Source organism: Lepidochelys kempii, chromosome 1 (genome assembly GCF_965140285.1).
Source record: "Lepidochelys kempii isolate rLepKem1 chromosome 1, rLepKem1.hap1, whole genome shotgun sequence".
In the NCBI taxonomy this organism is placed as follows: Eukaryota; Metazoa; Chordata; order Testudines; family Cheloniidae; genus Lepidochelys; species Lepidochelys kempii.
In genome coordinates this window covers 154,248,801-154,265,160 of record NC_136380.1, presented here as the reverse complement: position 1 = coordinate 154,265,160, position 16,360 = coordinate 154,248,801, and the positions used below count along the sequence as shown (strand labels likewise).

Here is a 16,360-nt window from a genome sequence, read left to right as displayed (position 1 = left end):
TTCTACTTTAGTCTATAACATTTCCAAATAAGAAATATTAGGTTACAGTTTTGTTGCCAGAAATGTAAGGAAAACCCATTAAAATAAAATTCTATCTGATGAAAAAAGTTATGACTTAAACGTATTAAAACAGATGACCAGCAAGTTCTGTACAATTACCTCATTGTCCTGCTTCTCATCCCCAGACATATCATCGTCTACATCACTGCCTGTGCCTTCAATTGCAAGAATACCATTTCTGATAGCTGGAATCATGTATAGCTGCTGAATGACAGAATTCATGTAACAAGTAGCACCAGCATTTTTTAATCCTACAAATCCCTTTGATGGCCGAGGCCCAACAGGTGGCAAATATTCCCATTCTGTAAGTGCTTCACAAGCTACAAGAGAATAACCAAAATTGATTTTAAAATTATTTTATTACAAAACAATATCTATTATGATAATCAAGGCAATTCCATAAAACTGAAATTACTATTTGTTCACAACGTTATATTAAACGAAGTTTAACTTACCAAACCTTCAAACAGAAAATAGTTAAAAACCTCTAAAATTGATGCCCGCATTTGTTGCCAATGACAGTTTAAGTGCAACCTTTAAGTACACTATCTTATATAACCAACTTAAAAATAACTATAGCTAATGCCAAATTAGCAGCAGAAGTACTTATTCCCTTGAGACCAGTGATTTGCCTTTTAAAGACACTTAAGTTGAAGAATTCAAAATCCACTAGCAATGACAAGGAATCAGAGTTCAGAATACTGCACCAGTTTGGCTCTGTAACTTGTTTCCTTATTAAAAGTAAATAAATGTCTTAGAAGAATACTTCTCTAGTCAGACTATACTCCTCTTAAATCTCTTATTCTACATCATGTTTATTTATGCCACACATTTTACTTCACAGTTGAAAGCAATTTCACATAAAGATATCAATATGGCTTACGGTTGGGTTTTCTCTGAAAATGGGTGTTATTTACAACTGGAGGTTCTTCGAGATGTGTGGTCCCTATCTGTATTCCATATGTGAGTTCGCTCCATGTGTCCAAGACTGGAGACTTCTAGCAAGTAGAGTGCACTGGTCCACCCCTGAACAGTTGCTTCCCTCATGCTCTGCACCAAAGGAATAAAGGATGGTGCGGACCGATGCCTCTCCAATTCCTTCTCTTACCATGAATCAGATAGGATTCAAAGCTAAGGGGAAGGAAAGCAGGCAGTGGAATATAGATAAGGACCACACATGCCTAAGCAGGTCCAGTTTCAAGTAAGTAACCTCCATTTCTTCTTTGAGAGCTGGTTTCTATGTGTATTTTCACATGTGGGTAATTGGTAAGCAGTACATAAACAGGAGCAGGGAGCAAGGATGCAATTGGTACAGATGTCTGTAATACTGCTGTCCCAACAGGTGGATCTGCAGAAGAGGTCTGGACTAAGGCATAATGTTAAGGTATGGATGGAACTCCAAGTTGCAGCTTTACAAATGTTCAAAGAGATGCTACAGAGGTTGCCTGTGCTCTAGTGGAACGGGCCCTCACCCTTTCCAGGGGAAGAATTACACACTGATGATAAAGAATGATACAGCTGGACATCTACTTAGAGTCTCTGATCCAATAATGCTTGTCCCCCATGATCGCTCTGCTATCGTGACAAACAGTCTACGTGTTTTCCTAATTGGTTTCTTTCTTTCTTTGCAGATATATTGCCTACAGCTCTTCGCTGTAGAAGACAGTCCACCTCCTGACAGAGGATTTCCTTGTGAGCATGGTCCCTGAAAAAGGGTCAGCAAGGGCATGGTCCCTGAAGAGGGGGAAGAGACTCGATAGTGCAGTTGGACGGAATGATCTCTAGTACCCACCTGTGACCTGTTATTCCCCTTCAGTTGTGGGTGAAAAGGGTGAGTCGACCAAAGGTTTGGGGGGCAGAAGGGAGTGATATCAATAAGGGTACATGGTTCTCAAGCATCCCATCAAAAGTAACCTGGTTGGTGGATGGAGGTTGAATGGATGTAGCTGTGGTGGAGAAAGCTGCATATATAGGCCTTTATGCCCTCTGACGTTTGCACAGAAGTTTTTAAGGGACTGGTTGTAGAACACCTAAGGGAAAGGTCTTAGCTTGTACACTTGGTTTATGGTGTTTTCTCTTTGGGGCCAGGGTATAAATACTCAAGGAGTGGAGAGTTGTCCTGGAGTCCTCAGCAAGCATAAAGATTAATCAGTCTTTTCATTTAATAGATTAGGGTCCTCAAAGGGCAAGTCCTCAATGGTATTCTGGACTTCCCTAAGGAACCCCAAGAAGTGGAGCCAAGGTTCACGCCTCATCACTACAGCTGTAGCTATACCTCTAGATGCAGTATTAGCCATGACCACTGCACCCTGAAGCTTAGCCATCAGTTTACCTTCATCGATGAGGACTTGAAATTGGGCTCTGGTCCTCCTGAGGGAATTTGTCTTTGAACTTCAAGTGTTTGTGAAAACATTTTTTGCCAATAGAGACTCATAGTTAGCAATTTTGAACAGAAGGCTGGTGGATAAAAATATCTCCTTTCTCTAGACGGTCAAGGTATTTAAGCACCTTGTCTGCAAGGATTGCCTTGCAGTGCTATAAGCATGGATGTCTTAGTGGCTGCTTGTACTACTAGGGAGTTGTGGGCAGCGGGAGTAAACAGAAACTCCGTCCCTTTAGCTGGTACAAAATATTGCCTCTCAGCCATTATTGGGATGGGAAATTAGGAAGAAGGAGTATGCTAAACTATCCTGGCTGGTTCCACACTGGCCTTGTTTGCTGAAGGAGTATGCTAAACTATCCTGGCTGGTTCCACACTGGCCTTGTTTGCTGGGTGGGTCACCTGACCAGGATTCAGAGGGCTGCAAACTGTCAAATGGAATCTGGATCTCACTCCGCACCTTCTGCAGGAGCTTTTGATGTTGCCCATGGTAGTCAGGTGGGGATGGCAGGGATGGGGTAATTGCCTCATCAGATGAGGAAGGTGACACCATCAGAATCATTGGTACTGGTGAATCTGGTTCGATTTCTTGTATACTGACATTAGCTAGAGGAGGAAGGCCAGCAGTATCCATGTACTAATCTGGGGTGTCTAATGTAGGGATCTTATGGGCATCAATATGGCCAGTATGAAGGATCAACCCATTGGGGGGACCCCAAGACACTGGGTACCACTGGTCCTGTGGGTACTCATATTTGAGTGGAGGATGGATCCAAGACCTCCTAGAGTCTCTGTCCAGACTAGTCTCCTTCTGTGGCAGCAATGGCTTATGTAGAACATCTGAGCCAGCCAACTAAAAGGTAAGTTCTGGTTCCAACAGCAATGCTGTTGGTACTAGTGAGTGAATGTTCCAACTTGTGGACAGGATATGGAGTATCCTTTTCTCCTTAAGGTAGTTCCTCCTCCAGTGTGGAGATGTCACTCAGGAGAACCAGACCCGAAGGGAGAGGCAATTGAGGATAAGGAAGGGTGAAAATATCCTCTGAAAAGGTACAGGTTTCAGTCCATCCTGGAGGGTGAAGTGTCCCGATGGTTATATGCAGCATATCCATGGTCATGGTGGTCTGTGGGTCCTTCTGGGGACAAGACAATACCATGTAAGAGGAGTCCTATCTGGAGTTCCTAGTTGGTGTCAGCAGGTGTTGATCCTTTGGCTCAAGAGCTGGATTACTATAATGGGATCCATTGGTACCATTCTCCTTTGCACCTTATCCTCATAATTTGGAGGTTTAGATGATCATAGGTCCTTAGGATCCAATCATGAGGACTTGCCCAACTTGGACAGAGTAGGAGAGGGATCCTTTCTTTTAGGAGAAGACCTGGAGGGGGATCTGTTCTTGAGTATATTAGTGTGCCCTTTAGTCTCATCAAAAGCCCAGACGTAGTGATTCCCTGGGCTTAGCAGATCTGGCCTCTGCTTCTGAGCTTGTGCTTGAAGGGATGGTGTTTTACAATGGTATCAATTTGTGAGCAAGACGGTTTCCCTGGCCTGGATCCACGTGGGGTCCCATGGCTTTCCCCATGAGGTACTTCTTCAGTCAGAACTCTTGTCCCTCACAGGTTTGGAGAGGGAGAGTGGCAGCTGCTGACCTTAGCAGAGATATTAGCCTCCCCAAGACTGTAAAGGAAACACTGGTGTTCATCACTGACCGAGAAGATGACAGCTCTTAAACCCTAGGACTCTAAGCACAGTCCTTTTCCACAAGAAGAGGATCCCCAAGATGGGGAGAAACTAAACTAAACTAGACTATAAAAATACTAAAATGCTTAAACACTATGAATACTAGAACTATATACAATTATATTTACAGGTTTTGAAAGACTATGCAAAGATAGCTTCAGACACAGGATTCTGACTCAGGCCATGAGACAATAAGAAGGAACTTGAGCGGTGTTGGTCTGCACCACTCCTTATGCTCTCAGTAAAGAACACGAGGGAGCAACTTGACAGAGGCCCAGACTAACAGAGTACTTGCTAGAAGTCTTTGGTCTCAGGTGCATGAAGTGCATGCATGCCATGTGTGGAATACACATAGGAACAAGCACTTGAACTATTCCTTGCATCCACACCCCCAGACTCTCAACTAGTCTTTTACTGTCACCAAGTAAGCTAAAATCAGTGACCAACAGGCCAACCTAGTGATGTCCCAGCAACATTGTAATGCAAGCAACTCTGATTTGAAAGTGACCTATAAATTTATTCCCCATAAGCTTGTGATCCATTGTGTATATAACACACTTAGGCTCCCGTGCCTTTGCCATTCCTATGAAAATCCATCCAAATTTGGAGAAAAGTTATAAGCCTTTGAAAAAATCGCTGTTTGCATATGCTCAGTAGACTTTAGACTATAGTAACTAAATTCCCTGAAGATTCCATCTGCACTGGGCATGCTACAGCCCAAGGGTCTTCAGGACTTTCCCTGCAACTCTGCTGGGTCTGGGCACCGGAACTGAGAGAAGGGAGATGGTCTCCTGGGCTCTCAGGGTACGTCTATACTGCAACATCAGCCCCTGCTTGAGCCTGGACTCAAGGCTAGCCTCCCTTGTGTCTATACTGTAATTGTGCTAACCCAGGGCTCTAATGCACAGTCCCAGGATCCTGCAGGGCTGGAGTGTCCAAGTTTGAGTCAAGCTGGGACCCAGGTTTCAAGCCCTACTGCTTTGCAGTGTAGATGCAGCCCCACTTGACTCAGGTCCCGGGAGTCATCTGGAAGTATCCCACAATTCCATGGGACAACTTAGTCCTCTCTATCCCAACAATCTGGAATCCACTCTATTGAAAATGGAAGCCACAATCCCTCTGCAAACTGCAGAAATCCAGGTCAGTGTTAACCCATTCTGGTCTGATCACCTATTTGCAAGCACACTATCAGAGAGCCTCCTCGTTTTGCAATGCAGAGAAAACAGATCAAACCTTTTGCAAAGCAAGCTGCTTCCTGGTAATGTTCAGGGTGGGCAGTAAAGTTTTCCCACAGCACTTTATGGTCCTAGGGCTAGAGCAGCCACATGGAGGGGATGGAGGTGCACCATGGGAAGCCTAGGGATTCTAGGATATGGTTACTTTGACTCAGGTTTGCACACTGCATTACGGATGCCAGAGCCCTTGGTTTGAGCATGGGTCAAAAAATTCTTAACCTAGTTAAAATACAATGTATTTTATATTGGGCTTACATTGCAGTGTAGACCCTCAATGACCCTCCTGCTGGACCCAGGCAGCACAGAGGAGGAAGCTGCCAGATTCAAACGCAAAAGAAACAAGAAGCAGACCTGTGGGGGAGCGTGTGGGTGGAGGTAAACTGAGACAAGGAGGCTGTGGCAGAGACTAACACTGGAGGCTAGGGATTGGGATGTGTCATGACTGCAACTGTCTAATCAAGAAGATGGACTAAGGAGTAGAAAAAGGTGATGGGAGACCAATCTGAGGAGGAGCTGGAAGAACTGGGACTGACTGAGACAAGTAGACAGGGGATGAAGGACACAAATAGGGCAAGGAGTTCAGGGAGGGAGACAGGGAGTATGGGGGTGGAAAAGAAACTGGGACAGTCTGGGCAAGGAGACTGGGATGTGATCAAGTTATTAAAGACGATCATAATGCATACAAACCATGGGGCCAAAGTAAGGCTGCAGAAGCAACCTTAACACTGGTATTCCCTAACTTTGTAGTGATTGACTTTACAAACTTAAAGTTAAAGATTCTTTTAATCGGTGTGTATGTGGAGGGGTGTAATTAGCATCAAAATCAGTTGACACCACAAGTTACTCGTATAAGTGGGAGGAAACACTTACATACATTATAATACATAGATTAAATAATTAGAAAATAGATGGTTAAAAATACTACATACTAGTTATTGCTGTACCTATGTAATACATTTCAGTCAAGGTGTCTACTATTTGTTTGAGGTTTCGGACACACCCCACTGCTAGTGCAACTAGCAACTCAAAACCAGCATTAATGGTAGCTGGTGAACTACAGACTGGTATGGCTTGCTCAGCAGGCAGTTCTCCATTTCTCATGTATTGTAAATATACATTGGAAGCTGGAAAGATGAAGTCATCTATCAATTCCTGAAAAACAGAAAAGTTGTTACCCGTTACTATTAAAAAACTGAAGTATTTTTCAACAGTCTGGAAAGCTTTACATTTATGAGAGAGATGACTGAAAAGAATATAGATAAGCTAAAATGTATTTCATTCTATAATAAAGAAGAGCCTAAAAAATTTGAAGTGGTAGTCTTATTTTTTTGGAAATATTCTATCTTCAAGTTAACTCTCTTTTTAGAATTCAATTGTAAGTCTCTAATCAATCTGGATCAGTGACAAATCTTGCTAAATTAGTGTATCACCTTTGGAAAGTACTATTCTAGCTGTTGCTTTGTGTTCTCAACAAGAGAGCTTCAAAGCTCAGAGCTATCACCCTACTCATGCACAGAAAACACTTGATTAACTATTCAGACATGATGGAGTTGTACATAAACTTGAACACAAAAGAATAATAAATTAATTAGCAAGAGCTAATAGACTGAATTTGGGACATGAAAGGAAAGAATCTCTGTGCTCTATATCTGTCTCACTATGCATAGTTTGTCAAGCTAACTTGTTGCTTCAGTTTCCCCAGCTGCAAAGCAGACTATAAGTAAGGCCCTACTTGAACTGTGGGAAGATTTTCAAAAAATTGCGGCTGAATTCTGAACAAGCCATAGAAAATTGCAGAAAAGTAATAATGGAAATTATTTGCGGTAATAAAGTCTGTTATTACTTTTCTGTGATTTTCTGCTGTTGGCCGCCCAGGCTGAGAGTAGGAACACTGGGCTGCTTCTGCTGTTGGTTGCCCGGAGCTGACAGTGGGGGCTCCCATGGTCAGCCTCAAGCATGGTGGGACTCCTGCTATCAAAATTGTGGTGGAAGCTAAATATTGTGGAATATGCAATTTCTGCAATATTATAAGTGGGGCCTTACATATAAAGTTATCTCACTAAGTTGTAACAGATCAACAAACGGTGGTCTGAAGATGTAAAAGGCAATGTAAACGCTAAGTATTCTTAATAGACCAACATGTCCATTATACTTTGAAAAGTTTAATAAATTCCAAGTAGAACCATTTGCTTTACAAACAAAAAATGCTTCATGGAATGAGGCACTTTTGTGGTTCCATTCTGTAAAATAAAAAGTTTCTCCACATTTTTTTTTTACTGGTTTCAAAGTAGCGATATTCAAAATTAACATATAATACAAACTGTAACTTACTTTAATGAGATTAGCACCTCCCTTTTCACAACCAATATGATATTTCTTTTCAGGAGTTTGGAATGCCAACAACTCTTTTGTTACTCCAAGGTGGCCTTCCAAGATCGTCTCTTCAACACCTGTTTCTCCTGTTCTTTTCACTTCATCCTAATATTTTAAAAAAGTTAGAAGGCTTGAAATTATGTATCTTTTGTGAAATTTACAACTAAACTTTAATCTGAATTTTTGGAAGACCAATCTCTATAATTCACCTGATATTACAACTTACCCTAATCCTTTTAAGCCAGTCTATTTCATTATTAAGAAGAACTTCAGCATTGGGCACATTAATATTACTGTTGTAAGCGTAGTTAAGAAGGTGTCTTAATAGGGTGAAGTAGTCTCCTGAATGCTTAGCTCTCTCTCTTGCAGTACTCTAACACAAATATAAATAAATAAATTTATAAATGCCTTTTTTATTTAGAGCCACTAAACCCAGACAATTTTTTCCTAAGCTGAATAGAACTGTAATAGAAAAATAAAATGAAAAAGTTTAATATTTGAAGAGATTAACAGTTGTGTGTAAACTTAAAAATGACAATTTATTTTGGAACTAAATACTTGAAAAGCAGCTTCTTTCACTAACTTGTAAAGATCAACTGAGGAGATAAAACGTTTAATACAGAGCCAGAAGTACACTGAGTTTGAAAGTCCTGACAGGTACAGAAAATGAAGGATGAACTGCTTCACAAATATGTAGCTTAAAAACAAATTTATTCATAATTTATGCATATTTATCTAATTTGCTAAGGAATAAACATTTCAAAAGAAGTTTTGCCATTCACTTTTAAAATAGTTACATTTTAAAAAATATATTTTTAGTATTTGTGTAAGAGACCATTTTTACCGCTATCAAATTGGAATGATCCTACAACGCATTGCAACACAAGAGCCATAGCAGCATAATTAAAGAAAAAACGTTCAAAACATGTAAATTCAAGTGCATTATACATGGTAGTAAGGTACTCTTAATTGAAATTATTTTTTATCTTATCACTCATTTCTTATAGAACACCAAACTGTACTAGAATAATGGAAGTGTTAATTTCAAATGCCTTACCCCTAACACAGTAAACAGCAGTGTAATGAAGAAAAGCAGAGGTCTCTGTCCCATACAACACCTGGTAGCCATTAAAAAGAATTGCTCCTGTGCCATCTGACGAACAGTTCTGAAAACAGTGAAAAAAACATTTAATTTTTCCTATAAAGGATAAATACAATTTTAATGTGGGCTAAAAAAAATACCTCTTGAAATCCACGAAAATTTTTGTTAAAAGAGAAAAACACACAACTGTAAATTATATGTTAAACTGCACAATATAGTCTTTTTTGGCAAAATGTAAGCAACAACAATACCTTCACATTTTAGTTATTGTCCCTCATTTGTTTTTTCTTTCAAGAGAATCACTATTTATAAACCAAAAACTATAAAAGAACCAACCATTAATACGACAAACTTTTAAATATCTCACCTTGCCCTTTAAAACAAGATGAGCAAAAAATCAATGATGTTGTCTTTTAGTATAAGTGAAGGTGATCTGCAAACAGATTTAACAAACACCCACAATTTTGTATGACTGCCAGCCCTTGCTCCATGGCCCAATACCAACATGGTGACATTAACCCCATACTGGAATCCACTAGAGAGCGTGGGGTGGTCTATTCAGTACTTAAAAAAACAAAAGGCCCCAATACGTTTGTAGACTGCAGCTTCTTTTTAAATATCTTTTATTCCATAGGGTGTAAACTGCATTAAAAGAACCTTTGCAAAACTATGCAATACAAATAAGAACAGTTTATTTCCTAGACTGTCTCCTTATTCTATAGCAGATGTAACTTCACCTGCAGACTTATATGCATTGGGGCATCAAATGAAGTCAAAACTGATGACCGGGACTTTAGTGAGATATGAGAATGCAAAGTTTAAAACAAATTACATCCTGAATGCCCTCTACCTTTGCTATTTGTGAATTTCAGCATATAATTCTCAAGTTACTGGACTTCTGGCATCCTAATTGCAAATCATATTTAAAAAAATCAGAGTTGAAATGATTTATGAGCACGATGTACCTAATTAAGATTCTTCTAGTCAAGTAGTACGACTTGCTGAGAATCCCCTTAAGTGATCCACGTTTAAAATTAAATGCATATACTGCAAAGTAGGGGAGGAAGACAAGGATGTAATCAGAACACATAAGGAAAGCTCTCTGAATATTCAAGCGGCTGGAAAGGATAGAGAATTGAGACGATCATGCAACATAACATACAGCAATACTGAATCAACATGTAACATGCAGCAACATATACATGTAAAAAAGAACAATACCATATGTTCACAAATGGTTGGAATTCGATGAAACTTAGTTTCACCATTTAAAATAAAATAATAGAAACTGGAATATGCAAAAAAAGTGCTATTTAAAAGATATTTTTAAGCATAAGGTAATTTTTATTTGGCAAACACGTAACAGGAAAAACAAACAGGCCAAGTTCTCCAAACCAACCAACACACACACACACACACGTCTTTGTCATTGTGAACTGTCATCACACTAAGAGACTAACCAATTTATTTGAGCATAAGCTTTCGTGAGCTACAGCTCACTTCATCGAATGCATACTGTGGAAAGTTTAGAAGATATTATATACACACAAAGCATGAAAAAATACCTCCTCCCACCCCACTCTCCTGCTGGTAATAGCTTATCTAAAGTGATCACTCTCCTTACAATGTGTATGATGATCAAGGTGGGCCATTTCCAGCACAAATCCAGGTTTTCTCACATCACTGTGAGAGAAGCAATTAAAATATACTTTAATAGAATTGATCAGTTCAGGAAAACATCATCCCTGTTCAGTTCCTTCCACCTTTAAATGCCTAGATCTGCAATGAATCCACACTCTGTGCATCTAGTGAACCAAGTGCTGTGTCATTGAAGCCTATTCAGCCACAGACAAAGCGTATTCCAAAATGGATCAGATCCCATTCATTGTATTCCACAGCGGCCTTCTGGGCAGAAGATATGGGCGCCACAACAGGGGAAATCTGTAAAATTGCCACCTTGTCAACCATCAAGACTGTTGCATCCGATGAAGTGAGCTGTAGCTCATGAAAGCTTATGCTTAAATAAATTTGTTAGTCTCTAAGGTGCCACAAGTACTCCTTTTCTTTTTGCGAATACAGACTAACATGGCTGCTACTCTGAAACCTGTCATAAAACACTGTAAGCCTTATTTTTCACTCCCAAGCAGAAGTGTCTTTTTAGCAGGAAGATGCTCCAAGAGGTGATCCCAAAATTACTAATCTCTCTTACTGTAGGGAGGGGGAAATATTCCTCTATTTTTGTTCTCCCTTCATACTCATTTTTTCTTACTGCTCTTTCTCCCCGAGTACAAGATAATTGGAACAATTCAAGAATGGAAAAAATGTACCAGATTTCTTTTCTGTGACTGACTTCTTTTCAGTTCCACCCCCGCTGAGTGAATTTTTTCTGGATATATATACGATGACCTATTCAAGGTTCACGTCTATATATATTTAGCACAATGAAAGAAGGTATTAGAAGATTATAACCTCTTAATAAAACTTTAATGATTCCATGCATCTGTGAAAGTACTCATCAAGCATGAGAGTGGGAGGGGAATAGCTAATGCTCTGGAACTTTTTGGATGAGTCTGAACTGCCACTAGTAGTTTCAAGAAGAGAGACACTACCCATGTCCAGAAAGGAATTCTGTTGTACAAAATGACTTCATTTAATCATTTTATCTGATAGATCTTAGTGTGATGAGTCCAAAGAGCAACCGTTTTTCCTCTTGAAAAAAGCAGTAAATCTTGTACCTTTTAACAGCAGAGATTTGGTGACCACTATGCCTTTATGGGCCACAAATATGAAGTAATTGTATACAGTAGATTTTGAATAGATGGGTTAAGAGAGATCCCAGACACGGAAGATCGAGATAACTGCTGGTTTGGTTAGAGACGCTGCTCTAACAAACTTGGAGGCTGATCTACATCAGACTTGGATGAGTCTGAGACTGGTTTATACTAACACATGGGATGCAATGGTGGTTGGTACATGGTCAGGTTTAGTTCCATCCTGTATGGAACGCGGAAGAGCTGAAACACTTGATATTTCCTAGGACTGATCTATTGTGAACACCAGTGGGATGGATGGAAGGCTTGCAGCACCTGCTATTTTGAAAGAATATTGCCATGTTTAGGAATTCAACAGTCCTGGAATAAGTGCTCCTGCCTGTTAGTAAGCTGATAGAGTGGAGACATGAGATCTCTACTTGGTCTGAGTACCATACCTTCAATATCTGTTTTGGGGGATGAGAACAACAGCTGTCTTACTCCTTTTTTCATCTTTTGACATACTTAGCCTAATAGTGAAAGAGTGGAGGAAAGCCAATCTGCAAATTTGTGAGCCTGTTTCCTGATGAAGGAGAGCCTTGCCTTTGTGTTACATCTAGATAGCTCTATGGCATCTCTGAGTGGTGTAGCTTTGAAATATGAGCAGAAACACTTTTGTTGCGGGGACAATTTAAGGACCATTCTGAGGTGTTTACCTGTTAATTGTTCAGCCAGTCTCCTCTTCTTTTCAGGGTATTCCCTTATATTTTATTGCCATAACAGAAGGTAGGTGACATTTTGCCCACAAAAGAATCCAAATTTCTCTGACATTTTGATTTGAGTTTCTTGAACCCTGCTGCTTATTTATGTATGCCAGGAGCATTGTGTTGCCTGACTCAAACAGCATTTGCCTTGCTCTCAGGTGATCTGGGAAGTCCAAAAGAGCCAATTCAACTACTTTCCTCTAGGAAGTGATAATTCTGAAGATACGACGCTATGAAGATCTGACCATGCCCACCTTCCCCACGTATTATGGTTCTTCAGCTATGATCAAAGATTTGGGGGAAGTGGGGAGAGGAGATTGCAATCATATTCCAGGTCCCCAAAAATAAATCTGGAAACTCTTTCTTATGTGATCTTGCCTGTTGAATAATCTCTTTGCATGAGATCAGAAGACTTATGTCCTGGATATAGATGGAAGAATGACACTTCAGAAGTCAGTCCTTGGATCTTATTAACCCCTCTCTGCTTTAGGAAAACTGACTTATCTCTATCTTGACTCTGAAAAGAGAGATTCTTTAAATTGATCATAAATGCATATTGTCAAAGAATGGAGAGGGCCCTCTGGGTTACTTCTAGTGGTTCCAGGAGAATGCTGTTCTGATGAGCAGGTCCTCTAAGAATCGGTATAGAGAAGTTCCTAGAGTTCTCAGCTGGGTTATCACCACTACTAATAGTTTTACAAACACTTGAGGTAGACAACTGACCAACGGGTAACTTATTGTATTGACTGTGCTGACATCCTTCATTTTGCTAAATCTGGCTTGCTTCACCACGATGGTGGAGAAGGGAAAACCAGAGATAAGAAGCTCAGTGGGTGGCCCCATATAAGTGGATGAGTCCCTTAAATTTTAGCACATGTGAGAGAGAGAGAGAAAAAAATTGTTAGCTAATGACACCATATAATCTTTAAAGGCTGGGATCGTAATGGATGACTCAGGAGAACTAAAGTGCTGCTCTGTTTAGCAAGTTGGACACAGAATTAAGACATGAGGGAAAAAAGGGGTGTGGGTCAAGCCGCAGAACGCAGGTATGTTTGAACTGCCTCTAGCGGTTGCAGGAAGAAAGACACAGTACAATTGTCCCATATACTGAGAAAGGTCAGGATACAGAAACAGAACAAAATTTCTCAAAACTAAAGCACCACTTCAAATTTGGCCCCAGTTAGCAGCAATCAAAAGTAAACACTGTCTCTTAGCTGTTCACTTGTAGTCTCTAACCTAGCAGTCAAAGGCATAACAAGATCTAATGGCTGGAAGCTGAAGCCAGCAAAGTTCTGACTGGTAATAAGATAGTTTTAACAGCAAGGTAATTAAACACTGGATTACCAAAAGGACCTTATAAATTCTCCATCATTTGGAGTCTTCAAATCAAGACTAAATGTTTTTCTAAAACATGCTCTAGCTTGGCCACAAATTGTGGTAAGATGCAAGATCCAGAGTGAAATTCTACAACCTATGTTAAGCAGCAGCTCAGTTTAGATCAAAATGGTCCCTTTCTGGCCTTCGAATTTATGCATACTCAATTCGAATTCTGTAGTCCAGTTACTGATGCATAAATGCCAAGAACAGAAAACTCATTATTACAAATGGCATCTTTGACAACCAGTTTTAGCAGTCTCCTATGACTGAAGGGGTCTGGATACATAGCTTTGAGGTGGGGTTGATATGCTATTACTATATGCTTTCTGTAAACAGGTTACTTCACTTTCTAGTGCAGTCAATCCAATACCTTTCATAAGTAAATTTACTTGAAGATTTAAAATTCATTCTAAATGTAATTTGTAAGATGTTTGTAAGTTAATTCTGTGACTTATCAGCACTGAGAAATATACAGCATGTTATACTTGCATCAGATGTTTATGCGAATGCCAAATATAGTTAAATGTTAAGTTAAATGTCAGTTCTTGCAGCAATACAAGCAGTTGCTAATTATCATTAAAACATGATTTGTCATTACAAAATAACAGATGTCATTCATAGTAATAAAAGACTAACCTAAATAGTTATTCTGGTTGCTCCTTTCAATGTCAAAATATTAGCCACACTAGCAGGACCAAACAAATTAAATCAGGGGTGGCCAAACTGTGGCTTGTGAGCTGCATGCAGCTCTTTTACAGTTAAAGTGTGGTTGCGGGGGGGGGGGGGTGGTGGTGGTGGGGAGTGCACACGCTTAGAACCTTTACCTTGCAGCGGGATGATGGAGTAGGGGCTTCTGCCCAGCGGGGAGGGGGATCTTGGGACTTCAGCCCTGTGGAGCACGCCTGCTGGGGCTTCAGCAGGAGTGGGGCTGAAACTCTGAGCCCCAGCAGGTGCCTCCCGAGGGGCTGAAGCTCCAACCCCCGGCCAGTGTGCCCCATCTCTTGAACTTCTGAAGACTGTCATATAAGGCTCAGTAACTTGGGCCACCTCTGGATTAAATTATATAGTGAAAGGAAACTTAATGCAAAGTGGTCTATTGAATGCTCATGTAGAAAAAAATTCAATAGTGGAGGGATGCCCAAGTGTGATCCATGACAGACTACCAGGTCTCACATAAAAAAAATTCAAAAAGTGTGTAACTGCAGATCACAAATTCCTTGCCTTGTCAAAAAACCCAGTTGAAAGAGGATGCAGAAATCTATTTGCTTGAGATACCACTTTTAGCTGCTATGACAAAAAGAGTATACTGCTGGAAAAGTCACAATAAATCAAACACAACAGTTATGTTGTTGGAAAAAACAGAAGATCTAGACTGACATTTCATGCAGAAGATTTTATAGTACAATGGTCTTTATTTTAAAATAAACTACTTCAAATTTAAAAGTTACTGGAGTTAACCAAGCATCAAGCCATTTAGTAATGGAGACTATATGAAGCAGTGTGTAACACACACTGCAGATGTGTATCCCTAAAGGGAACTTTCTCTCAACAGTGCTTGATATGTGCTGCACAAACACTGCATGGCACATATTAGATATAACTGGACATGGACGACCTCATCATGAATGGTGGGTACCTCACCTACATCAATCAAAAATTGCAGGGGAATGTATATTTTGCCTCATCTACATTTGATTGTCTTTCCAACTCTGAAGGAAAACAAATTTCTACACACACACAGAGTCTGATGAGATGAAAATCTTGATTGATCTATGCAGTGTTTCATTTCCCAATAAATGCAACATACTTCTAGATCATTTAACACATGGAGTGTGAGACCCACTTCCTAGAATTCAGATCTTATGAGGTATTTATCTCTGTAAAGGAAAATGCTACTATTAAACCAAATGCAGATGCCAGATTCTTGAATAACCTTATACTAAACTATCTCAGAGATGTCAGGCATTATTCAAGCTTGCACAGTCAGGACTGCACAGCTTTGTACGAAAAAAAGTCTTCCAACGTTCAAGAAGAGGTGAACAATGAACAACTTTACCTATATCTCTGCTACAACCACCCTCCAAGTTTGATGTGTAATGTGCATACACTTGGAACCAAAAAACCCCTTGATTTTATATTACAGAAAGGCTGCTCTAAAAATACAAGAGATTGGTGAAAAATAAGTCTATTTAATATCTGTTAGCGTGATTAAAAATAAAGTTAAGCACATTTTGTCTGTCTGCATTTTTTTTTACTACAAGCTATGAAAACTAATATGTAAATTAATTAGATGTGGATCTCAAACTTTTGTGAAGCTGCTAAAGCAACAATCAGTATCACAAGGTACTAGCAGCCTTGTTAACTGCAGCCTATGATAATGCAGGGATACTTAATCGTACGGCTAAAGAACACTACTGTAAACTGTAACACAGTAGTGAGGAATGATACTTACCATTTTGTTGTGATTGATACTCAAAATATTCATGAACAAAATACTACGGGCAATGGGCCTATTACTGTTCTTCAGGTCACATTTTACTGCTATATGTTTAGGGTTCATAGAATTCATTTGCGATAA

At 39.8% G+C, this 16,360-nt stretch overlaps 1 protein-coding gene across 6 annotated transcripts in view; it reads right to left on the bottom strand.

Moving 5' to 3' along the window:
* Positions 1–16,360, bottom strand: part of USP9X (ubiquitin specific peptidase 9 X-linked) — a 654,895-nt gene that overhangs the window by 44,533 nt on the left and 594,002 nt on the right. For 5 of the 6 annotated variants that reach the window (XM_078854327.1, XM_073358602.2, XM_073358592.2 and 2 more), the window contains 5 exons: positions 8,847–8,955; positions 8,016–8,162; positions 7,748–7,894; positions 6,346–6,568; positions 160–380 (listed from right to left, as the gene is read on the bottom strand). In XM_078854327.1, the coding sequence (XP_078710453.1) occupies positions 160–380; positions 6,346–6,568; positions 7,748–7,894; positions 8,016–8,162; positions 8,847–8,955 (847 nt within the window). The remainder of the gene's footprint in view (positions 1–159; positions 381–6,345; positions 6,569–7,747; positions 7,895–8,015; positions 8,163–8,846; positions 8,956–16,360) is intronic. The other variant, XM_073358612.2, reaches the window with a different exon arrangement.